Genomic DNA, 26,700 nt, shown 5'->3' with positions numbered 1-26,700 from the left:
AGCATGACCTTAAAAAGGCGGTTCATGCTAGAAAACCCTCAAATAAAGCTGAATTACAACAATTTTGCAAAGATGAGTGGGCCAAAATTCCTCCAGAGCGCTGTAAAAGACTCATTGCAAGTTATCGCAAACGCTTCATTGCAGTTATTGCTGCTAAGGGTGGCCCAACCAGTTATTAGGTTCAGGGGGCAATTACTTTTTCACACAGGGCCATGTAGGTTTGGATTTTTTTTTCTCCCTAAATAATAAAAACCACCATTTACAAACTGCATTTTGTGTTTACTTGTGTTATATTTGACTAATGGTTAAATGTGTTTGATGATCAGAAACATTTTGTGTGACAAACATGCAAAAGAATAAGAAATCAGGAAGGGGGCAAATAGTTTTTCACACCACTGTATACAGGAGTTGATCCCCCCATTTACCTACTGTACAGCATGACACTCTCATTGGCTTCTTTTCCATGAGTTGTACCACTTTGGCCACTCTAAGTACCTCTGGTATTGAACTTGATGCTTTTCTGGGAGTTCACTAAAAGTGTTGTAGTACAAAATGATGCAACCTGCAAGAGAGACACATAATAAAATGTAGGTGAAAGAGATCTGATACGTTTGCTTTACAAACTAAATCTTCAACAGTAGCTTTTTATTAGTGTGTTGCACATTAATTGCATATGACTTCGCAGACTGTGCATATTCCAATGAAAAGCAAAACAGTGCGCTCTACATTGTAGTATCGAGCCTGAAAAAATGTAAAAACACCTTACGTGTCGCCGGTCGTCGTCGTCAGATGGCGCTCTTTCGCAGAGTTGGCGCGTGGGCTCCTCATTCACTGCTGACCTTTATCACCGGAAACACAAAACTCCAACTTCCTTTAGTCTGCGAACGCGTATTTGTAACAGCACGGGCTTGTTTCGATGGGGATTTAAAGAGCACACTTTGTAAAAATGCGTATTGAAAAGTGCTATTTTTGTTCCGGCCCAATTTATCCCGGCCATGGGATGATGTTCGTTCGCAACGATTGTAAGGTAATGATGATTACGTTCTCTTTATTGTTTTACACTCCCTTATGTGATTAACGTGGGGCCTTTACAGTTACAGTCAACATGTGGCGGTGCGCTAGAATTTGATTGATATGCTTTTAACTAACTGCGTTGTTTTTTTGTTTTTATTTTTCTCTTTGTCACCCATTCTGTGTTTCGCTTCCTTTAGCATGAAGGAGGTTTATTGTCTCCGGTGTTACTTTTATCTGTGCATTGCCAAATGTTAAATCTTAAAATTGCATGCGTTTGTGTTTATTTTCCATATGTGTATTCGACATTATTCATATTTTCCGTGATGTCATTTGTTTTTAACCGTTTTTTAATTTTTTAGCTAGTTTTTTATGTTATGAAATGTGCTGTCTATATTTATGTTTGGTGCATTTTTATTAATAGCGCTTTATTTAGAACCAAAAACAATACATGATCTTATACCATGTAAGACAAATAAGGCAAAGTCAGGGATATTTAACTCATTTACATAACTTAACATGTCCGTGATTCTTTTAATGTAATGGTTTTAACATAACATTCCGCTTCTATTTTAATTGGAGAAAGTTTTTTGGCATTGGAATTCATTATTTTCATTCTATGGGATGTGAAACCTCTTCGTACTCAAGAATACATTTGTTATAAATATAAATCTCTGGGCCAGAGCTGGATGTGTAAAATAAAAACATAAGCACTGGAAGATACCTGAAAAAAAATAAAAGTTATATAAAAAAATACTCCATGCCCTTCCAAAACGTTTTGGATTGAATCCATTGATAGAACCAAATGCAATATAGTTTCTGTATTCATATCACGAAATACTAACTTCTTATCTGGTTGGAATTTGAATCTGAATAATATTTGCTTAGCAGGTTAAATGTTAATACTTTTGTCACGACACTTCCTTCATTTTATTAGTACGATGATGCATACTTGTCATTTTCCAAACCTTTTGCCAGTATTTTCAGATTTTGAGTTCCAGTATGTCTTTACAGATGGAATATATTGTGTTTTTTTTATGTAACTGATGTTTGATTAGATAAACTTTAGTTTTTATGTTTATGCTGTATGTATCTCCCTTAGAATTACTAAAGCTCCAGACTGACAGGACAAATACAATCAATAAACCAATGCATATTGTGCAGAAATAGCAAAATGAACTTAAAGATTGTAAGGATCTAGTCCAGGATGTCAGTAGCTCCTGGTCAGAAGTTTTCATGATGGCATTCCGTTTTGCCACCATTCTTTCCAATAACCACTGCCAGTGTGCCCTGGGTTAGCCCAGAGATGGAGCATACTTTCCTCATAGGTTTGGTCAAGCATTTTGGATTGATAGATCTTACGTTGCTTCCCTAGGAGACCATAGTGTTGAACAACATACTGGCTGCTTGGGAGTGGTAAAACATTTCCAGAAAGTTACAGCACACATCAACATAACCAGAGTCTCCTTAGAAAGTACATGTGCACCGCCACTGTGTTGTTAAGTCAGACCAGTTTGCTGTTTATGTTAACTCCCAGGTACTTGTAGCTCTGCACCAATTCCACAACCCACCCCTAAGTGATGAAAGACCTCAGAGGCTCTTTGGCCTGCCAGCAGTCTACCGCCAACTCTTTTGTCTTGCTAGTGCTGGCCTGTAGGTGATCCTTCCCGTACCACAAGACCTCCACAAACTTCTGTACTCCGACTCCTTTACTTTTTTGATAGAGGAGTTATCTGAGATTTTCCGGAGATGGCAAAAGTGCTGGTGATTATACTGGGAGTCCGTTGTGTAGGGCGGGTAAACAGGAAGGGAGACAGGATGGTTCCCTGAGGTGCTCCATTGCACACCACCATTTCTGGCACACGATGGTCTGTTGGTCAGGTGGTCCATTTCCTGTCTAAACTATTAACACCACCAAATAACATACTAGATGGTAAATGACTGGTCAGGTTCTTATCGTTTCCATGACTGCCCTTAAGCAGAACCATAAACCTGCTAGGCATGGCATTAACCACTAGTGCATATTCTTTGGGTGTAACTGGAATGTGAAAGTTTTCAAAAAAATTGTACAAGTTGTCACACCAGTATGCTATTTTCAAACCAAAAGATTGATTTATATTTATAATGTGTATTATGCTAGGAACCAGTTACGGTAGATTTTAAAATGTGGCATCACTGTAATGTGTTGGGAGGAAATTGAAGACAAAAAAAAATGTCACTTCACTGAGCTGGTATAGTAAAACAGTAAACTGGTGGTGGTCCATTAGTTATTGTTATCATTGTTTGCAATGAAAACATTTGGTTGTCTATTTTAAATCCAAACTTTTGTCTTGACTGTTTGGGAGCACAAAATTAACAAGTGGTGTCAATATCACAGTAAATGGAATCAACGTCCATTGGAATTTAAAGAAGCCAACATTCAGGAACAGTCGTGCACACCAGTATGAGACAGCAGATCAGTCCCACTGTGTGTACCCATTCTTTAGAGCTTCAGATTAAAATTGAGCAGAGTATTCTGGAAAAAAAAGTTTGCTGTCAACGTAATAATAATCTTTTAGTCTGCCTGAGGGACTTTTCCTTTGCTCTCATTAAACTGCACTTTCCAGTTGTTTGTCCAATTTTGAAGCTGGCCATGCTCTGTTTAATGAAACTTGATGCCACTTCCCCTATTTGATCCTCTGATTTTTGAGGACATTCAATGCTAGTAATACTAATATAAGTTGGAAAGTGAAGTAGTCATGAGGGATTCCGTAGAAGCTGTTCTAAGACATGTTCCTGTTAGCTGTGGTTTTGGTTTTCAGCTACTTATCAGTTATTGCTGATGCCAAAATGCAAATTTCTGTTTGGTATATTACAGTAATAAACCAAAAGGAATATTACAGTGGTTAAGATCACTGCTTGTTAGCCCAGGGCAAGCTGTAAGTTTAAGAACATAAGAAGCTTGACAAATGAGATGACCATTCAGTCCACCAGGCTTGTTTGTTTAGCTTATGGCTAAGCTGTGGCCCAGCATTGCAACCAGATTCTTCTTAAAGGTTGTCAAGATTTCTGTTGTCTCGGTAGTTCGTTCTAGATTCCCACAACTCCTTGCGTGAAGAAGTGTTTCCTGGCTTAAGTCTCAAAGGCACTTCCCCTTTAATTTCCACTGGTGTCCTTAAGTACAGGATTCACCATTACGTGTTAAGAATTCTTCCTGGATCTACTTTATTGATGTTTTTGAGAATTTTGAAGACCTGCGTTAGGTACTCACTCAGTCTCTTCTGCTTGAGACTAAACAGGTTTAATTCTCGCGAGTCTTTCACAGTATGACATGTTCATACATTCTGGGAGTGCACTTGGCTTCTGTCCTCTGCACACCTTCAAGTGCTGCTGTTTGTGTTTTGTAGAGTGGTGAGCAGAACTGCACAGAATTCCCAGTTGTAGTGCATTATACAGTCCAAGTAATGGCCCTTGATGTATATTTAACTTTTTTTTTTTTTTTTTAACCCTGTAACCTAAAATTTTACTTTTTGTATTAAGGCTCTACTGCCACTTTTATTAGCACAAAGTTAAATTATTTTCCAGCTCATTCACATTTGTGTATTGCTTAAATTGTTTTTTTCTGGCCTAATGCCTTGGTGAGAAGCTGTGAAGGGTTAAGTAGAGTTTTCTTGTCTGTGAATGGTTACATTTATGGCCTTTGTTTGCATATTATAAGTTATTGGCAGTGTACACTCTTATCTGTATGATTGTTTTTTTTAAGCAGCATAATCTATCTTAGTGATGTAAGCTATCTTCTGATTGGTTGATACATTGGCCAAAAAATAAGATTCCTGTGTTCTGTATTGTATAAATTAAACTGCTTGGACTTTGCCATCAGAAGACTGTAGTAGGAACGGGCTTAACACTTTTCTCTATGTAAGGAAAAGTAAAGATCGTTTCTTTAAACTTGGCCACAGTGAAAAGTTTAGGAAAATCTACAACAAAGCTTGCATAGGTAAGCACATTTAACAGAAGTTTGTCTTTCTAATTATATTGGACATATGTTATAATTTGTAATGAATCTGAAGGAACTGTGTTCAAGCATATTCTGTGTAGCCATTCATTTAAGCATACATGTTTTGGTTATTTTTTTTTCTGCTGTTGTATGCCAGAAATTTGTGTGCTTTGCTCAAGTGCTTTGAGCCTGTACAAAGTTCTGCACAAAACTACACTGAAGTGAAAAAAAATAATAGGCTGTTAATATTTTTGTAGTAGGATTATCAACTAAAAACTGTTTACTATCTCCACCAGTCTGTCCACATGACCCCCTAGTAGTTTGTAACTGAGATGGGCACACTGGTGAGTGAGAGTCTTAGTCTTAATAATAAAGTGTAGTATAGATATAATAAATAAAGTCAATAAACAAGCCAGTTAAAAAATTGGTGCTCTTGTAAACATTAAAAATGAGCAGTAAATACTACAAAGTCACAAAACAAAGCCTTCCAAGACTTCAGGTTGTGTTGTTCAACAAGTCAATCGTGGCTTTCTCTCCCATTGTGTCCCCAGCTCACCAAAGTAAGTCTTCTCTACTGGCGGCGACACCGATGGCTATGGTCGCCATCACCTGCCCTTTTCATCTTTGACCAAGATGCACCTGCCTCTTCCCATATGCTTGGGAGGGTCATTCCTCGCTTCCACTCCTACAGAACTGTTCAGCAGGGACACACCTTGGAGTGCCATTGACTTTGCTCTGTTACAGGGACCTGACAACAACGCTTCCTCTCTCCACCATACTTATTTGCTCTCCTGAAATCACTGTGCCTTTTCTTTTCATCCATTGCCCTCCAATCATTATGTTAACTCTCAATCATATGGCTTGGATTCCTCTTCTTTTTAGCTATTGCCGGGAGTAGGTGTGTAATTACGTGCCCCGGTGTGCTGACAAGGTAGTCAGCCAAACCGTGTGCTGATAGCCTCATCAATACCCCTGAACACTTCTGTCGTGCTACCACATGCCCGCACCCCCAAGTTTGACTGCAGTGTATTTTAGAAAAAACCTGTGCCGTCATGGACCTCACTTCATGACAACATATAATTATATTTACCTTTTCACTAGGATCTTAATATATGCCTCTTAATTACAACAGCTATGCACTGAACTCTGGGTCACCAGATAGTTTGGGCTAACAAGTTTTTAAATTAGAAATTACATCTTGTTGTTAATAGAACATGCTATTTAATTAGATGTAGTGCCCCTTATCAGTTTTCTAGTAGGATGAGCAGTGTTTTTTCTCAGTCCCTCAGTTGCAACTCCCTCCCCCCCTAAATATGTTTTATTTGTTAAAAAAAATACTCATTAATGATATTCACAGAAAACTGTTAATTGTATTAAGTTACTTGTCAATTGAAACACTGTATTTAATTGATACTTAGGGAAAAATAACAACCAGCAAGAGAATTACAATTCATCAAAAAAATGTGGAAATCCAATGGTTGCCAATACACTCAAAGCCAAGACTGCAATAAACATGTTTTTGAATTTCAAAGAGAAGTAAAAGTCTGCATTAATCTCTGAAACTGCAGATAGAACTAGAGAAAGCCCATTTTAATTAAAAGAGAAGGTTAATTATTAACAACAAGAATTGACATTAGATTATGAAAATGATGATAGAAGAAACTTGCAGAGTCTAGCACCACTGCACTAAATGATGATCATCTGGCAATGGAGAAAAAAAAATAAAGCTCCAGTCAGTACAGACTCCATTTGCACTTGGCCATCTATTCATGTTTTATTAAAAATGACCTCATGATGTTTAAAACTGAAAACAATAGACTGTATATGCAGTCCTTGTGTTTTATAGAGTGATAAACTTCACTGTGAATCATCTGTTAAGTGGCACAAAATTACCTAAGATACTGTATATAAAAACTCGGAGAAGAGGCAGCATCTTAAAGTAATTGATTCCTGCAGAGGTTTGATGTGCTGAAGTGTATGGTTTTCTCCAGCAATTGCCTTATGCTGTGTTTTCTTATTTCAGCTCTTTAGAGTTATGTCTGTATTCTTTTTTGTTTGTTTTTTTTTTTTTTTAAGATATTCAGATTTTGCAAATCAAAATGTCACAAGAACTTTAAGAAGAAGCGCAATCCAAGAAAGGTCAGATGGACAAAGGCTTTCCGTAAATCAGCAGGCAAAGAATTAACAGTAGTAAGTGTGCATTATATATTTTTAAAGTTAACTTTTATTTCTGTCAGAAAACAGATCGCCATTAAGAGCATATGCATTTGTCTGTTTGCTTGTACAGGATAATTCACTCGAATTTGAGAAACGCAGAAATGTGCCTGTCAAATACCAGAGGGAATTGTGGAACAAGACAGGTAAGTGTGACATGTAATAGTGTTTCATTGTAAGGTTATATTTCAAAGGTCTTTTTCAACGAAATTAACACATGAAGCTGTGTATGGTTGCCATGTGGTTTTCTGTAAAAGAGTGTCAGCCTGCTGCTACTGTTGCATAAGACAGACCCTCGCAGTTAGAAACCTGATTAGTGAATGTAGTTTGGGTTCTCCCTTAACTCTACAGGCTTGGATGGCTTGTTCTGTTATCCAAAGACCCCACATTACAGTTCCACTGCTGTCTCCAAGAACATAACCAGTTGAGAGGAAGGCATCAATCGGAGTGACCTCACCTGGAGTCACTTGAGTTAGAGGGGGAGGAAAAGAGGAGGTACAGATGTAGTGAGGTTGAAAGAGAGAGATAGAGACCGAGACTACTATTAAGAAAAACCCTCACAGTTAGAAGCCCTATCCGCAGTGGTAGTGCTGCTGCTTTGCAGTAAGGAGACTGTGGAAGATTGTGGGTTCGCTTCCCGGTTCCTCCCTGTCTGGATAGCGCTTTGAGTACTGAGAAAAGCGCTATATAAATGTAATGAATTATTATTATTAAATGTTCTCCTTTAGCTCCACTGGCTAAAATTGGGGGTTCTATAATCCTCAGACATCCCATTCACATCAAAAATTATAACTGCAACACATACAAGTCTGCAAGGTTTGGATACGCATCCCACTAAGACTTTATTAAAGGAAAGTGACCAGGTATAAGGTAAATATAATGAATTAACTGAACCTACCGTAAAGTAAGTCCAGATTCAATAGGACAACAGTACTGCAATGGGACTATTACTCCCTGTAAAGAGACCTGAGATCCAGGATTGTTTTTAAGCTTTCTATACACATAGGTTTAGTGCATAAGGCAATATCTACCTGATAACATCATACTAATGTAGTTTGCAAAATTAGATAGCTATTTATTAGTCTGAGACTTGCATTTTTATGAATGAGATTTAAATTAAAACATTGATTGATTACAGAAGAGACTGATCAATAAATGACCATTAATGGCATCAGCTTGAAATTCTAAATGCATAATTGAGAAATCAGTTGTTTAGATTTTTATTTTTTGGACGTATTGATGCCTGCATATTTTGTCCTTTTAAAAGATATTCCTTTGTGCTCTCTGCCAGGCAAGTTAGTGTGTTCTGAGAGATGATGCATTCTTTTCTTGCTGCACACCATCTTGTTACAGAAAAGGGAAGTTTAAGTTGTGGATTTGTTGCCTATAGGTCATGTCAGTAAGTCAATTAAAAAATAAGAATAATATTAGGGAAGAAACAAAAAAGGAGATATTAAGAAAAGGGCAAATTTTTAAAAGAATTTTTCTGTGCCGCCTCCTATTAAATGTAGTAATTTTGATTATCCTACCGTTGCTAACTGTGAATGCTCCTAAAATATAGCTATTTAAGTAAGATTTATCATCATCATTTGAATGGACACTCTTTACCTTGTTCTAAACATTTGTTTCTCTCTTTTTGTAACACTTGGCTGTTAAATGTCACATTTGACTTGCCTCACTGGGTTACTGTATCATATTCATTAAACATGAATTAGAAATTGTATATTCCTATACACATACCTTCTGGGGACTCCCTTGTACTGCTGGGAGACTTCAATGCTCACGTGGACAATGACAGTGAAACCTGGAAGGGCGTGATTGAGAGGAATGGCCTTCCCGATCTGAACCTGAGTGGTATTTTGTTATTGGACTTCTGTGCTCGTCACGGATTGTCCATAACGAACACCATGTTCAAGCATAGGGGTGTTCATATGTGTACTTGGCACCAGGACTCCCTATGCCTCAGTTCGATGATCGACTTTGTGGCCGTGTTGTCAGACTTGCGGCCACATGTCTTGGACACTTCGGTGAAGAGAGGGGCGGAGCTGTGAACTGATCACCACCTGGTGGTGAGTTGGCTTCAATGGTGGGGGAGGATGCTGGTCAGGCCTGGTAGGCCCAAGCGTGTTGTGAGGGTCTGCTGGAAACATCTGGCAGAGTCCTCTGTCAGAAGTAGCTTCAACTCCCACCTCCGGCAGAACTTCGACCACGTCCTGAGGGAGGTGGGGGACATTGAGTCCAAATGGACCATGTTCCGTGCCTCTCTTGTTGAGGCGGCTGACCGGAGCTGTGGCCGTAAGGTGGTCCGTGCCTGTTGTGGCGGCAATCCCCGAACCCGTTGGTGGACACCGGCGGTGAGGGATGCTGTCTTACTGTAGAAGCTGAGTCCTACCGGACCCTTTTGTCCTGTGGGACTCTGGAGGCAGCTAATAGGTACCGGCAGGTCAAGCGGAATATGGCTTTGGTGGTTGCTGAGGCAAAAACTCGGGCATGGGAGGAGTTTGGGGAGGCCATGGAGAACGACTTTCGGACGGCTTCGAGGAGATTCTGGTCCAGCGGCTCAGGAGGGAGAAGCAGTGCAGTGTCAACACTGTATATGGTGGGGATGGTGCGCTGCTGACCTCGGCTCGGGACGTTGCATGTCGATGGGGTGGGGGGGGGGGGGTACTTCGAAGACCTCCTCAATCCCACTAACATGCCTTCCAATGAGGAAGCAGAGCCTGGGAACTCGGAGGTGGGCTCCCCCATCTCTGGGACTGAGGTCACCGAGGTGGTCAAAAAACTCCTTGGTGGCAGGGCCCTGGGGGTGGATGAGATACGCCCAGAGTTCCTCAAGGTTCTGGATGTTGTAGGACTGTCTTGGTTGACACGTCTCTGCAATATCACATGGACATCAGGTACAGTGCCTCTGGATTGGCAGACCGGGGTGATGTGTTCCAACTACAGAGGGATCTACACCCTTAGCTGAGTCCTGGAGGGTGCATGGGAGTTTGTCCAACCAGTCTACATGTGTTTTGTGGACTTGGAAAAGGCGTTCGACCGTGTCCCTCAGGGAATCCTGTGGGGGGTGCTCCGGGAGTATGGGGTACCGGACCCCCTTGATAAGGGCTGTCCGGTCCCTGTACGATTGGTGCCAGAGCTTAGTCTGCATTGCCGGTAGTAAGTCGAACCCATTTCCAGTGAGAGTTGGACTCCGCCAGGGCTGCCCTTTGTCACCGATTCTGTTCATAACTTTTATGGACGGAATTTCTAGGTGCAGCCAGGGTGTTGAGGGTGTCCGGTTTGGTGAAATCAGGATTGGGTCACTGCTTTTTGCAGATGATATTGTCCTGTTTGCTTCATCAGGCCGTGATCTTCAGCTCTCTCTGGATCGGTTCGCAGCAGAGTGTGAAGTGGCTGGGATGGGAACTGGCACCTCCAAATCCGAGACCATGGTCCTCAGCCGGAAAAGGGTGGAGTGCCCTCTCAGGGTTGGAAGCGAGATCCTGCCTCAAGTGGAGGAGTTCAAGTATCTCAGGGTCTTGTTCACAAGTGAGGGAAGAATGGAGCGTGAGATTGACAGGCGGATCGGTGCAGCATCCACAGTGATGCGGGCTCTGCATTGGTCTGTCGTGGTGAAAAAGGAGCTGAGCTGTAAGGCAAAGCTCTCAATTTACCAGTCGATCTATATTCCTACCCTCACCTATGGTCATGAGCTATGGGTAATGACCGAAAGAACGAGATCGTGAATACAAGCTGCTGAAATGAGTTTCCTCCGCATGGTGTCTGGGCTCTCCCTTAAAGAGAGGGTGAGAAGCTCAGTCATCCAGGAGGGGCTCAGAGTAGAGCCGCTGCTCCTCCGCATCGAGAGGAGTCAGATGAGGTGGCTCGGCATCTGATCAGGATGCCTCCCTGGTGAGGTGTTCCGGGCACGTCCAACTGGGAGGAGGCCCCGGGGAAGACCCAGGACACGCTGGAGGGACTATGTCTTCCGGCTGGCCTGGGAACGCCTCGGGATTCTCCTGGAAGAGCTAGAAGAAGTGGCCGGAGAGAGGGAAGTCTGGGCATCTCTGCTCAAGCTGCTGCCCCCGCGACCCAACCTCAGATAAGCGGAAGAGGATGGATGGATGGATGGATGGATATTCCTATACAAAGACAATATGAACCAGCTGCATTTCAGTGTTAAACTTTTAGGAAAATACCTTCATTTCAAAATCCCAGCTAATAATAATATTTCCTCTCTTTTGCTTTGAAAGAGACTAACTCATTCAGTAACACATATGGATACATCTGCCATATCTGCCATAAGGCCCTTGCACTAATTTTTGTCCTCGGGATATCACTCTCACTGTTTTGATTTACATTTGAAAACTAAACAGCCTCTCATAGTCCTGACATCCCCTTAAGAGATTTCTTTTGTTATGTGCTAGTTTGATGTTAGAATAAGTAGAATTCATTCTGGCTAATCCTCCTAATATTTTCTGGTGATTGCAAGCAAATGGAGAATGCACATCTTTTCAAAGTAAATGAAGTGGCAATATTTTTCATCTTGTAAGCAACATATTTTTATAAATTTGTATTTTTTTCCCCCAAGTAATTGCAATGAAGAAAGTTGAAGAAATCAAGCGGAAGCGACAAGCTAGGTTCATTATGAACAGGTAAATTACTTTTAATTCTCACTCATTGAATGTGGGTTATGATCCAAAGGCATTGATATTAACAATTTATTAGATATTTTCTGAACTGGATTAATTTCTACATCAAGTGCCACTAGTGATGTTCCTTAGAATAATCTGAGTAACCAACAACTCCTAATGAAGTTGTACAAGGCTGCAGACTACATTTCTTAAGATACATTGTGCAGATAAACGGAACATAATGTGACAGTTGATTCATTTATTCAGTATATATTTGCTTTGAACAAGCCTCACCTTTTAAAATTAGGAGTGGGAGAATCATTTTGCAGAAGAAACAATGTAATTTTGCATTTAGTTCTTAACTATCAAAGGGTTTCTTTAGCAATTTCCTAATTTAAGTTTGTGTTGTTACATTTATTTTGATTTAAAAATGCATGTTATATTTGCTTCTTGCCAATATCAAAACAGTGCCAGAAATTACTTTCTATCACTATCAAGTTCTGTGTCATCTTTTTTTTTTTTTTTGGTGTTTGAGTTTATTAGTTTTAGTCTAAAGCTAGGTTTTCTTTCTTGCAGTGCATCTGTTTATAACAAGTAATTTGGGTTAACACCACTATTTTAGAATACATTTGCAGTACTTCATAGCTGTATTCATTTCAAAAATTGTTTCATATTTTCAAAGTGTTTAATTCATTAATGGTTTCTCTTTTGTTTTTCATATATAATGGTAATAAAGCTAGAAGTTCCAATGTTAATGTTTTAAATTTTTTAATAATTTAAAGGCTAAAGAAAGGAAAGCAGCTGGAGAAAGAAGAGGACATCATAGAAGTCAAAAAGAACATTCATCTTATCAGGGCTCCACATGCAGGTAAAAAGTTAATTCAGAGTATATGTAACATTTTATTTGAAACTGGCAGGATGTTTTAACTTTCAAAGGGGATATGAATAATCTTGAATACTGTTGTTTTTAACAGCGCTTGAAAGTAATTAAGTAGACCTGTTCCTTTAAATTTAGACTTACAGCAGAGCCACATATCATCTGTCAAGTAATGATTCCAGGTGGTCTGTCCCTGAAGCACCATGTTAATTTTTTAAAAATTTTATTATGTAAATGAAACTAATTAGCTTGGATAATAAATGTGCTAATCATTTTTATCCAGGCTTGAGTGGTTGTGCATTCAAATGCATTACATTGTACACTGTACAATCTGTTAGGCCACTAGTATCCCCTAGAGCTGACATCATTCTTTTGGTCATCTCAACTTTCATTTAATGAGTTTAATCTTAATTTTTACAACCATAAGAAAAAAAAACTAATGTTCCCATAAGTAGTTTTTTTTTTGTTGTATGCTGATATACTTTGTTTCCAAACCAAAATGATATCCATTAATCATTCAGAGTGCTACTAGCCTGGTAGAGAGTGACAAAATAGTTACTAATACAATGTGTGTTTATTATTGTGTTTGGTGTATCAAGCCTTTAGCAGCTCCTGATAACAGAACCTGTAATATTTCAAATATGTAATGAATGCTTTTGACTGGTATAAAATATTTACATAATTATGTAAAAATGCAACTGTTAATATTCCATTAGCCCTCTGTGTAAAGAAACCTCTCCATTTTTTAATTCCCCTTTTATAACTTACATGGAAATTACAACTAGTGTTTGCTTTGTCAGAAACAGAAATATGTAACAGCAACTCTCCTCGCTTCTTAGTTTGGCTTTCTCATTTAGAATGAGACATTTACAACATACACTATACATATACATATATACACTATTTTATTCTTGTCTCATGTACTAAATACTGTCATTGCACTTTCACAAATATCCAAAACAGTGTTTGCCTCATAAATAATTGAAAAATGGTAAAGTATCGAAATTAAAAATTTGTGGAAAGATTTCTAGCACCGGTGCACTGACTAACCACTACAAATTCTTTGTTTTTCCGCCTCATGTGTAATGTGTTTCAACAGATTTCCTTGTAAATTTTTTTTAAAACAGGAAAAGCAAAGCAGCTGGAAGACAAAATGGTGCAGAAGTTGCAAGAAGATGTGGATATGGGAGAAGAATCTTAGCCCTGGAAGCATTTTACACTTTTTTGGAGGATTTCGTTATTGTAAGGATTGTGGTACAGAATTTCATAGTTGTCATTTATTTGTGGAACTTCTTTTTCAGAGAACCATTATTTACTAGATTAGTTTGCAACATTCCTTTTCATTTGTTTAAATGGAAAAGTACCCTTTCTAACGTGATTTGGAGTGGTCTTGCAATCTATATCAATAAACACATTTATATTTTAATTTCTGATATTTTGTAGATTTTTTTTCTTAAGTCACTTGTAAATGATACTACAAGAATGTACAGTATATTTTCCCCTTTCTAATGGAGTATATGGGATCCATCATAGCAAGGCGGCACAGAAAAATAAAACAATACTAACAATAAATAATGCAATGAACGTCTGTTTTTCTAAAAGGAACATGATCACATTTCGTATTGATCTGCAATGAAAGCATACACACACATTTTGAACTGAATCATATTCAAAACAGACATTCCCACACAAAAGATGTACAACTTTTATACTGAGTAAAATTTTCTGACTTGCTATAATAATTGGATGTTGGAACACTACTTGCTTTTTTATTAAAAGTTAAATTTTTCAAAGAAATGCTTTGGGCGTGTGGGGGAAATCAGTCTCTGATTTATGTCTCATAACAATTTGGAGTGAGTATTAGAAGGCTTGTTACATTTAAGGACTGAAGGTGCTAAAATTTTATCACTCTTCCCTCGCTGGAGCTGTCGCCTTAAGTGAATTACAGTGTACAGCTAATTACAGGAGTGTTTTAAGTTTTCACGTTAATTTCAATTCCTATAGTATAAGGTGAGTGTCGCTTTGGCAACCAACCAACCAATGTAAAGAATGCCAGAATAAAAGCAGAAGAATAAAGACAGAAGTACTGCATGAAAGTAAATGGACACAATAGATTATGCAGTGGCAGAATGCCACTTTCAGCATTTCAAAGCAATTTAATGAATTAATTCAGTTTGCTTCAAGATTGGATGCCACAATGTGTTTACTCAATCCCTCAGAGTGGCACCTATGGATTACTGAGCAGGTTATTGATATTACTGAGAGGTACACCCACTAATTTCGGTGATACAAGAAACACTGAGGTTAATACTTCATGACCAAAGAAAGAATGGGGTTGAAAGCCCAAGCAGTCCAGAAGCTCTTGTAAAGAGTGTTGTTCTCAAGAGGTTACTGCATATCATAACTTTCCCATGTTTTAAAATTTCTTAGTGCATAAAGGTCAGTATGTTCTTATAAAGATATAGATCTACTTCATCCCATGTTTTCCTGGTTGATGGAAGGGTTATGAGTAGATGACGGGTGTAAGTTGGGTAGTTTTAGCCCGTTATGTTGAAGTAGCAGAATAATTATAATGGTACCTATTTACGTTTAGTACTGTGTAGAATTTGAATTTTGTCAACATTCATACAGCAATTCTAGAATGAAATGTGACTGCACTTGTAGATTAGGGTTTTTCTTTAAAACTTGCATAGTGAATATAGTAAAATATCCTTCTTTAATGCAGGATAGAAGTGAACTGCACCGACTTGTCAGCTGGGTTAATTCTTCTTACAGTATATTAATGGTATAAGTTGCAGCTCTGCATACCCAACCTTTTTAGCTCCTGTGGAATTTGTTGTAAAAATGTCACAAAAATATATAATCACAGAAAAATCTAAATGCAAAGAATCGCTAGCTAAAGTAGGTAGGTTAGTCAAATGAGTACATGCAGCATAGTACATTACTTTATGTTATGGTACTAGCAGTTACAGTCCTGGGAAAATCCGAAGTGTCATTTGTGTTGCTGAGAAGAAGAAAAAAAAATCGCTAAGCGGATTTTAGATGCCTAGCAACAAGACAGAGGCACCAGGAGAATGATGAATCAATTCACTAATGCATGACTCCAGTGGGCACCATTCCCTTCATTAATTCAAATATTTAAGCAGGGGATTTTTTTAAATAGCAAACTTAGCAAACCCTTAACAGTCTTTTCTCTCCAATTTCTTCAGTCTCTTTAGGCACAATTCTATTGCTGCTTACAAAGAGTGTGAAGGGAGCAGATTTCTGCCAGATGCTGCATTGACTTGGAGACTCCCTTAGAAGCAGCTCAATACATTATCTTCTGCTGTGCCAGAAAATAAGAATTAAACATTTATGTAATTCTCCAGTGTTTGAACCTCTTTGTTACCCATTCGCTTTACTGACACCAAATGGCAAAGATGTAAAGAGCTTGAAACATGCAAAAGGTTAAAGAAATACACCGCCCAAAAATAATGTATTACTAATCCTTGGTTTGTTGTGGAAACATTGTAATCTTGTTTTTTTTTTTTATAGGGAACAGAGCTAGCAAACTACTGCTGTTCGGCATTGGCCCCCACTTGTCCCACTGCTGCCCATAGTATCAAAACGTTTGATACATAATCTTAGCGTGTTGGAGGCAGTCATACCTTGTGCCTGTGATCACCGGTCATATAGTCGGACATGCCCAGCAACTTGGTCTGACCAGTCTGTGCCTCCCCCGGACAAAATCAAAACCACTCTGGTTTTGTCTCAAGTCATAGGGATGGGCCCTGTGTGTGTTTACAAGCAATGAGAGCTAGTAATTGCTCAGCCAGAAGTATAACGCATATAATGGAGCTTTGAGAAAGATGTAAGGCAGGTGTTTTGAAGAAAAAAGCAGGGATTGCAGCTGAACTCGCTGTACCCGGAAAGCAGTACAGCAGTGCAGCAGTCAGGCAGCTGATTATCGTATGTCAGCGAAATGTGCCAACTTGTAAAAATGTGAAACTCTTAACAGCTAGAAAGTCATCCCATATTTAAATAATTTGTCCGGCAATTTCTAATCATATAATCTGACATCCTCAGACAATGACATCAGCAACTGCAGTCATCAAGTTTGACATTCCCTCTAACCAAGTCATATAATGTGCCACTAGCTTTAGGTGACATACATTTAGTACAGTATGTGTAGTGCACAGGCATTATAAATGACACACACTTTGGGGGGGAACTTCGTTTATATAAGATATTGCATACATTGATATCCCAAAGCCAGGTTCAAAGAAAAAAAACTAGGTTAAGTGATGCATTGAGGGTTACATGTTTATACTCTACAGTTGCACTCAAAATTATTCAACCTCCATTGCAAATTATGTTTATTGGAAAAACTTAAACTTTCAGCTGTTTAGAATAAAGAGACAAGAAAGAACAATTTAAATAGTTCCATCAGAACTAATGCCTTATCCACATTCAACACAAATTGCCACTTTTAATGACTACTGCATTCTCAAAATTATTCAACCTCTTCATGACAAGCATCTTTTGTACGTGCTAGAGCATGCTTTTGCTGTTATGACCTGCTGCAAACGAGATGCATATACAGATGCCAGTCCACTTGCGATTTCTCACTTGTGCATGAAGTCTGTCTGCTCTTTTAATCTGAGAAAGGAGCGACTGCAAGATGGCGACGGCGTCACTGAGTGCATGCTGGGGTTTCTGAGAGTGCTGATGAGACAGTGCGTGTTTAATGGAATAGAGTACAGTATTTTTCAGATTTTATTCTTAGGATTTTTTTTTTCATTCTACCCTGATTCTGTATCATTTAATTCCCAGCATAGCTACACTTGGGTCCCAATCCGGGTGGTTTGTTGAATAGTGGGTTCCGGCAACGCACTGTAATGAGCGCATTCTCCCAACCTCCTCCTCCTCCCTTGAAGAAAACATTGTTTTTATTGTCATGCACGTGTTAATCCACAGGCTTTAAACAGTTTTTCTTTTTTCGTGCAGAGGCCTAGTCTTTGTCATATTTTTTTCCACCTAATTCTTTGTAACAGAGGCTCCCAAGGGAAACCTTGTCTTAATTGCTTTACAAGAAATTTGACAAACGAGAGGAGGCCATTCAGTCCATCAAGCTCATTTTGTTTAGCCGTTTGCTAAGCTGTCTCAGTATCTCATCCAGATTCATCTTAAACGTTCTCAAGGTTTCTGCTTCAACTCCATGTCTAGGTGGTTTGTTCCGGAGTCCCACAACTCTTCTGTGCTTTTAAGTGCAGTTCCTCTTATTTTTTTATTATTATTTTATTACCACGCTTATATTAACTTCACCTGTTTGTTGTCTGGTACAAATCTTGTAATTGATATTTAACCCACTTCCTATTGTCCAAATGACTTGAAATTTTGCACACTTCTGATGACAATACATTAATCAATAACCACTTTCACTAATTGATTAATTAATCCATGTTAATTAAGAAATTAAATTTCATATGAAGAATAGTTCAAGATTTCACCAATAGATGGCGCTAGTAATGGATAGAGATATCCTTTTTGCATCTTGTATGAAGATGTGTGCATATAAACATCAAAGGAAGTGTTAAAATATTGATTACAAAATATACTAAAACAAACCGAAGACTAAAAAGTTGAAAATAATATATATATAAAAAAATACTTTTTAAAAACCACACTTAAGTTAAAAAGTGTACTAAAAAGTAAAAAATAAGTGTGGTTTTTAAAAATTATTTTTTTATAAATATATTTGCACTGATGTCTTCAGGTATGTGATTCACCATTATGCTTTGTAATGAAACAAGAAATCTTCCACAATGAGAAAAAAAAGTTGGGGACCGTCCCCATATAATGTCCAATGGACAAAAAAAGGCAAAAATCAGTGATCAAAGTACTTTACAGCATGTACACGACAAAGATGGCGTTTCTATACAGTGAAAAATGGCTGGCGGAAGTGAGTTGGCAGGAGATGACGTCCCAACTGTCAGACCGGATGTGAAGTCGTCAGTGGGAGCCGGAAGTGAGGCGATACTGGAAGTGATGTCATCTTCAGAAGACCAGATGCGACGTCATCGAGATGGAGCCGGAAGTGATGTCATCAGCGGGAGTCAGGAAAAGCAGAAGTGACTTTTGGAGGCCATCTTGGGAACCCGGAAGTGTGGAAGGTGGGTTATTTTTCTTCTTTTTGTCCAACGGCGTTAGTACCACATATCAACCCCTTGTCTCGTGAGATTTCACTCACCTCAGGGCTTGTTGACTACCTCCTAAGCGCACGTGTGTGACAGCTGAAAGAATGTTGTTTCTATTCCTCTTTATCAGCCGTTGACCCACCTAATCAGTTTCTCAGGGGAACTCAAGTCTTTTGTTCTTTTCTTGATCAGACAACTAACTGACCTTTCGTATCAAAACCTTTTTCCAGGTTAAGGTTGAGTAATGCTAAAGGGCTGCTTCTCTGCTCACCTCTTTGCTTGTGGCTTCTCAGTAGTACCGGGTTAGCAGAGATTTCCCTCCCTGTGTATCATTTATGATGTTTGGTTTCAGATTTGGATTGACCCAACAGATAGGACGGGCTCAATGTAAAGCTTTATGATTTCTTTAGATATCTGGTGTCTGAGAGATCTGCTGTACTGCACACTTGGTAGGTTTGAGAAAGCTCTGCGTTTGGCTTTTTCTGTTAAATACCAGATTGCAGAACATGGGGTACCACTTCACCGTCCCCTTTGACTCGCACTGCATCCAAAATGAAGGATATTAGCAAGTACAGTAGAACCTCTGGTCACGAACGTTTCCAAACACGTACAAAAAGATCAAAAAGTTTGCCAAAATTTCACATCTGTTCACACGCTATGGTGGCGAACAAAAACACTGGTGGCTAGTTTCTCTTCCGGTTCATACGCATCAATGAATTCCTATTCTCTTGTTTGCGTATACAGGGCCTAACAAAGACGACGCACGTGTTCAGTCTCTCCCTTTACATCGTTCTCGGTCAGACGTGCGTTCATTCCCTTTGAACTCTTTGTGCTCTATTTCTATTAGCTAAACGGCTAAAAACACCAGAAACCCCTGAAACAGAAGAAGTCACAAGAGAGTAAACACCTGAAGGAGAACGTCCCTCCATCGCGGAGCCGGACTCTCTCAAAACTGTACCCTCCTCACTTCCATCACGCCAGAACTCGACTCATTCAAGGTTAGTTTTCTTGGTTGTTTAGGGTTCGTTTTTGTATAAATTAAGGATTTTTCAAACTTTAATTGCTTTTCCCAGTGCTTAAAACTCATAAAAGAAGTGTTTACAGCGAGTGGTTCGATACGGATTAGTCGTATTTACATACAAAATTTTATAGGGAAATTACGTTTGGGTCGCGTCCAGAGTTTTGGAATGAATTACGGTTGTGTATGAATGCACGGCACACTTTAAACAGCCAGTCGCACTTTATATAGCGCCCTTCACTAATTGTAAGCACTTCCTGTACAGATCAGTCATCTCATTGTTGTAGTAAATACTTACTTCAGAGTGTGCTGCATTTGCACTTATGAATCGCTTTTTAAATGAACTGCCACCCACAATCCCTTCAGTTCACTTCATAAGCTGCTGTTCTGCAGGCGGCACTACCCTGAAATACTTCACTAATTTAATCAAAATTGTTTTTACTTTACGACCACAAGGCACCACCGAGGTCCAGCTATTTTAGCGATGGGCACTTTAAGAATCGGCCCTTTCTTATTCATATAGCGCCTTTTCCAGTACAAGTTTTCATAGAAAGCCGTTTATGAACATTCCTTTCAACCTCACTTTACAAAGCCTCTTTTCTGGGGGCCAGTGTCTCAAAATAGACTCGGCCATTTTGTTTTGTTTTTTTTTTGTTGTTATTTTTAAAGCCTTTCATGTCCTCCTACCTGCAGAGAAAACTCAGGGGGTTGGTTGGTAGGACTGGCACTTCAGCCACCATAAAAATAAAAACTTCACACTGTCCCATTCAAACTGATGTGCTGAGGTGTCACCCGTTGTGCCCCGGGTCCTAATTTGGGATCCTGAGGTGGTTCGTCGTGTGGTGGGTGCAGCGATGCGCTCTATCAGTGCCTGCTCCCAACTCTCTCTGGCTCTGAGGATAGGAATCTATGCCAGCAATCCGGATGTTTGCCAGTTTGAATCCCATAAATGGCAGAAGTGATTCCACTCCAAGGCCCTTAACCTGCAATTGTGCCGTCCTGGGTGTGACCTTAACTCTAACTTGCTAGGAAAAAATACGGGGGACGGCAGCAAGATTGGCACTCCAGCCATCATAAAAAAAACTCCCATTGTTCCAGTGTGGTGCTGAGGTGTCACCCATTATGTGGCTGTGCTCGGCTCCTAATTTGGGATCCCATTGTGTGGTGGGTGCAGCAATGTGCTGTTATCAGTGCCTGCTCCCAGTGTTTCATGTCCAACATGCTTTCAAAACCATTTTATGATTTTTACGATTCATCTTAATATACCGTTGCAGCTTTCATAGTAGGCACTAACCCAAAGTGTTCAGTCCAGTGACGTTTACTTTACAATGCGTTATAAAATCTATTTCAATAAGCTTTAACATCCATTTACTTGTTTCCTAGTGAGCTCTTCCTCCAAGCACACAAGCGATTAATTCAGCTCAGGTTGCAGAGCGCAGGCTCAGGGGAGCACGACGACTGCATGAAGAGCGACTGGCAAAACCAATCAAGAGTAACGCACTATAAGTGAACACACAAACAACATTAAACACGCAGCAGAGGACAGCAATCTCACTTTGGCTAAAGTCAATCAGAACAATGCAAGTCCATTAATGTTGACAATGGAGGAGACAAGAACTCCAATGGCATTCCTGCAGAAAATAAAATCTCAAAGTAGGATTGGGGGGGTTTGGGGGTCCACAGTTGGCTATGACAGCCAAGGTCACAATTTTGATGGACTGGGCCAACAGGCTGCACCCTTAACCCCATCCAGGGAACTGTGCAAAATGAAACATACATGCTGGGCCGAGTAAAAAAACTAAAGTTGAACCAATCCATACACCTGTATAGCACCTTCAGCAAGTGGAAAAGCAAAAACGACTATTTAGAAGAATGCTGCAGTCCCTGCTCAGGAGAAAGCAAGTTTGGAAGACAAATGGATGGATTTATGAAGAGAGTGTGATGAAGGCGGATGAGCAGAATCTCACAGCCTGTCGACTTTCCAGGACCAACTCCTTAAGAGGTAGGGGGGACTGACTTAAAGTGACTGTTTATTGAATGGTACCATTTCCACCGTGCCACCCTATTGATATTTCCATACATCATAAATCCATCCATTGTATAACCTGCGTAACCAGTCCATGTTTGCGGAGAGCCAGAGCCTATCCTAGGAGCTTTAGGTGTGAGACGGAGATCGGCCGTGTGTTATACTGGCATAGCTCTACATTGGGGAACCCCATCTATTTATTTATTGATGTATTTACTTTATAACCCGCCTGTCTGTCTGTTGAAGTCGGAGACTATTCAAGTAAATGTTTTTTGGACACCACGCTATGCCTAGTCAGATGTCGCAATTTGAGGGGAAAAACTGCTTAAATGTTAACTCTGTGGTTTTGGCATAATCATGATGACGCATGGGCGGCACGGTGGCGCAGTGGGTAGCGCTGCTATCTCGCAGTTGGGAGACCTGGGGACCTGGGTTTGCTTCCCGGGTGCTCCCTGTGTGGAGTTTGCATGTTCTCCCTGGGTCTGCGTGGGCTTCCTCCGGGTGCTCCAGTTTCCTCCCACAGTCCAAAGACATGCAGGTTAGGTGGATTGGCGATTCTAAATTGGCCCTAGTGTGTGCTTGGTGTGTGTGTCCTGTGGTGGGTTGGCACCCTGCCCGGGATTGGTTCCAGCCTTGTGCCCTGTGTTGGCTGGGATTGGCTCCAGCAGACCCCGTGACCCTGTGTTCGGATTCAGCGGGTTGGAAAATGGATGGATGGATGGATGGATGTTTAAATACCACATATCAGTCAGCACATCTTTATTGATAGGTTATCAATAAAGATCATGGGATGGAACTGGTCTCCCATCTAAGCCAGATTTGTTTATTCCCCAGTGGCTGACTGAGTGGTCTTTTTAAAGACAGTGGTCTGAAATCCAAGAGAAATGACTTGAAGTACTTAAGTGTAACAATGCACCAAGAAAGAATAAATTCTTGCGATTTTGTCTTCTGATGTAATTGCAGTGCTGCCAGCTCTGCCACTCAACATCTAGCCTCGCCCTCTCTGACATCACTCAGTCATCTTGTCATGCCTGTTGCTATCATTACTCGAACATCAAGCCCCACCCTCTCTGTCATCACTCAACCATCTAGCCCCACCCTCTCTGTTGCCACTTAACGGTATAGCCCCACCCTCTCCGTCATCCCTTATTCATCTAGCCCCACCCTCTCTGTCATCACTCAACCATCTAGCCCTGCCCAGTTCACTTCCCCGCACTCCAGACGGCCATCTTTCAGTCCTGCCTCTAAAGTGCTCCCTGTGCTCTGTTCCTCAGTAACGTGCTCTGAGTAATGCATTCAGTTCCTTTCAGTTTATTTTTGTGTGGCGCTCATCACTGAGATCAGGCGCAGTTGCAGTGAGTCAAGTTTACAGATAAAATGCAAGTACATACTTTACAAATTACTGATTGTAGGATGAGCACACATAAAGACACCTAATCAGAAATAAATTAGATACAAACTGATTAACATAAGTAGAGCCCAGCCATATCTGTCCAATAGTTCAGCGTTGAACTATCATTAAATATCTACAGTGCATCCAGAAAGTATTTACAGCGCATCACTTTTTCCACATTTTGTTATGTTACAGCCTTATTCCAAAATGGATTAAATTCATTTTCTTCCTCAGAATTCTACACACAACACCCCATAATGACTACATGAAAAAAGTTTACTTGAGGTTTTTGCAAATTTATTAAAAATAAAAATATTGAGAAATCCCATGTCCATAAGTATTCATAGCCTTTGCTCAATACTTTGTCGATGCACCTTTGGCAGCAATTCCAGCCTCAAGTCTTGTTGAATATGATGCCACAAGCTTGGCACACCTATCCTCTTTGCAGCACCTCTCAAGCTCCATCTTGTTGGATGGGAAGCGTCGGTGCACAGCCATTTTAAGATCTCTCCAGAGATGTTCAATCGGATTCGAGTCTGGGCTCTGGCTGGGCCACTCAAGGACATTCACAGAGTTGTCCTGAAGCCACTCCTTTGATATCTTGGCTGTGTGCTTAGGGTCGTTGTCCTGCTGAAAGATGAACCGTCGCCCCAGTCTGAGGTCAAGAGCGCTCTGGAGCAGGTTTTCATCCAGGATGTCTCTGTACATTGCTGCAGTCATCTTTCCCTTTATCCTGACTAGTCTCCCAGTCCCTGCCACTGAAAAACATCCCCACAGCATGATGCTGCCACCACCATGCTTCACTGTAGGGATGGTATTGGCCTGGTGATGAGCAGTGCCTGGTTTCCTCCAAACATGACGCCTGGCATTCACACCAAAGACAAAGAGATCAATCTTTGTCTCATCAGACCAGAGAATTTTCTTTGTCATGGTCTGAGAGTCCTTCAGGTGCCTTTTTGCAAACTCCAGGCGGGCTGCCATGTGCCTTTTACTAAGGAGTGGCTTCCGTCTGGCCACTCTACCATACAGGCCTGATTGGTGGATTGCTGAAGAGATGGTTGTCCTTCTGGAAGGTTCTCCTCTCTCCATAGAGGACCTCTGGAGCTCTGACAGAGTGACCATCAGGTTCTTGGTCACCTCCCTGACTAAGGCCCTTCTCCCCCGATCTCTCAGTTTAGATGGCCGGCCAGCTGTAGGAAGAGTCCTGGTGGTTTCAGACTTCTTCCACTTATGGATGATGGAGGCCACTGTGCTCATTGGGACCTTCAAAGCAGAAGAAATTTTTCTGTAACCTTCCCCAGATTTGTGCCTCGAGACAATCCTGTCTTGGAGGTCTACAGACAATTTCTTTGACTTCATGATTGGTTTGTGCTCTGACATGAACTGTCAACTGTGGGACCTTCTATAGACAGGTGTGTGCCTTTCCAAATCATGTCCAGTCAACTGAATTTACCACAGGTGGGCTCCAATTAAGCTGCAGAAACATCTCAAGGATGATCAGGTGAAACAGGATGCACCTGAGCTCAATTTTGAGCTTCATGGCAAAGGCTGTGAATACTTATGTACATGTGCTTTCTCAATTATTTTATTTTTAATAAATTTACAAAAACCTCAAGTAAACTTTTTTCACATTGTCATTATGGGGTGTTGTGTGCAGAATTCTGAGGAAAAAATGAATTTAATCCATTTTGGAATAAGGCTGTAACATAACAAAATGTGGAAAAAGTGATGCGCTGTGAATACTTTCCAGATGCACTGTATTTTGGTGGCCGGCTTTGTGGAGGTCTGATGAAGGTGGCCCCCTCCCACGGGTTATGGGGGCGTCCTCTCCGCTAGTCAGTATAGAATTTAAGGAGTAACTGCTTTATGAGTACAAGGGACCCCAGAAAGTTCACTAGGAGGTGGCGGCCGCTGATTGCTGGGGAGTTTATTGGCCTGCTGGGTCAGCTGCCAGTGTGGCTCCTTAATCATGGGACGATTGGGACACCCAGATGAGGTACTGGCCCCTCTGCTTACTGCTTTACAGTAAGGGATTTGATTGCTCGCAGTTTTACCAATTGTCCTAACCCTGGATGGCATTCGTTTGGCACACGCATGTTAGTGGTTGCACGCCCTTTGACAAATGGTGAAGCGGAGCCTTCTGCCTCCTCCCTTCACTTTTCCTGCTAGCTTCCCACTAAAAAGCTGACCAGTGTTGTGGTCATCACAGATCAATCAATGATTTCATTGCAGCGTCTTCAATCTTTTTCCGTTTTCACACTCAGGTCTACCTTAGGCTCACACCGTCTTCATTTTTTTTTTTAGGAAAGGCAGAAATTGCGCCTTTCGTATGCAGCTGCTCGCTCCCCTGATGCCCAGACATGACTGATGCCGCAGTGAAGCGCCAGACTTTTCATTACTGACGACAGTGAGTGACATCTGCACATTCGGCGAGGCACTTCATTCAAAGCTCCTCGACAGGTGAGGGATGGCGGGGTGGCAGATCTGGAGGCAGCATCAATAAGGGAGACTCCAGACAGGCAGGTCTGTGTGGGGTTTTTAATAATCGGCTTCTCCCAGGGAGAGTTCCTACTTGTGCATCATCGTCGTGACAGAAATCAGAAGAAGACGGAATGAAGCAAAGGAGTGCGGGGGGAAAGCTGAGATTACAATGTGACTTTCTATGGAGTGATTCAATTTCAGCCCAGTCTTGATCGATGACAACCACTTATCTTTGAAGCTGGTGCGCTTTTATATCAAACAATGTAATCAACACGTTGACTAACTCATAAGCTGGTGAAGATATTTTGACATTTACACTTTCAAGAGGATCATCAAAAAGTTTTGAGCCTGACCCATTAAGAGAAGCAGCAGTAAAACCAAACACGTTTTGTTATTCCATGTAAAGTCATTGTGGACTGAAGGGGGCGCACCAGCTTCCCAAACCCAACACAGACAAATGCAGACACAAATTCCAGCACATCACTGGCTTTTATTCTGCTGTGGGAAACGCTTCCCAAATTGATTTCCCATCTGCACAGCACAGTACAAAGCACAAAGCAATTCTTCTTCTTCTTTTTCTCTCTGTCCTTGACTCTCTCTCCTTCCGCCTCCACTCCTCCTCCTCCAAGCTTCCTCACCTTCCTCCCGACTCTGGCTCCTTCGAGCAGTGGCAGCAGGCTTCTTTTATCCTGCACCCGTGGTGGCCTGTTAGCATGTTCTGGAAACACTTCTGGGTGAAGCAGAAGCCAGACAAAGTAGGGCTCCCCAATCTCTGCCGCACCCATGGAACCCATCAGGACTGGAATCCGAGGAACCTCTGCAACCCAGGGTCGCTGCCATCTAGCACTCCAAGAGAGATATTTCCCGGTACGTATTCTCTCCCCCGGGCCTTCTTTTATGAAGGTGTCCCAT

At 40.8% G+C, this 26,700-nt stretch overlaps 1 protein-coding gene across 1 annotated transcript; it reads left to right on the top strand.

The window, feature by feature from the left end:
• The first annotated feature begins 859 nt into the window (after nt 1-859).
• On the top strand, nt 860-14,120 carry rsl24d1 (ribosomal L24 domain containing 1). Its single transcript, XM_028823183.2, has 6 exons — nt 860-1,027; nt 7,064-7,177; nt 7,275-7,347; nt 11,775-11,838; nt 12,600-12,685; nt 13,822-14,120. The coding sequence occupies exons 1-6, from the start codon at nt 947-949 to the stop codon at nt 13,893-13,895; spliced, it is 492 nt and encodes a 163-aa protein (XP_028679016.1). The 5' UTR covers nt 860-946; the 3' UTR covers nt 13,896-14,120.
• Nucleotides 14,121-26,700: the final 12,580 nt, after the last annotated feature.

The sequence above is a fragment of the Erpetoichthys calabaricus genome, chromosome 17 (genome assembly GCF_900747795.2).
Source record: "Erpetoichthys calabaricus chromosome 17, fErpCal1.3, whole genome shotgun sequence".
In the NCBI taxonomy this organism is placed as follows: Eukaryota; Metazoa; Chordata; class Cladistia; order Polypteriformes; family Polypteridae; genus Erpetoichthys; species Erpetoichthys calabaricus.
Note: the sequence above shows the minus strand (reverse complement) of the source record. Positions and strands in the feature narration are given on the sequence as shown.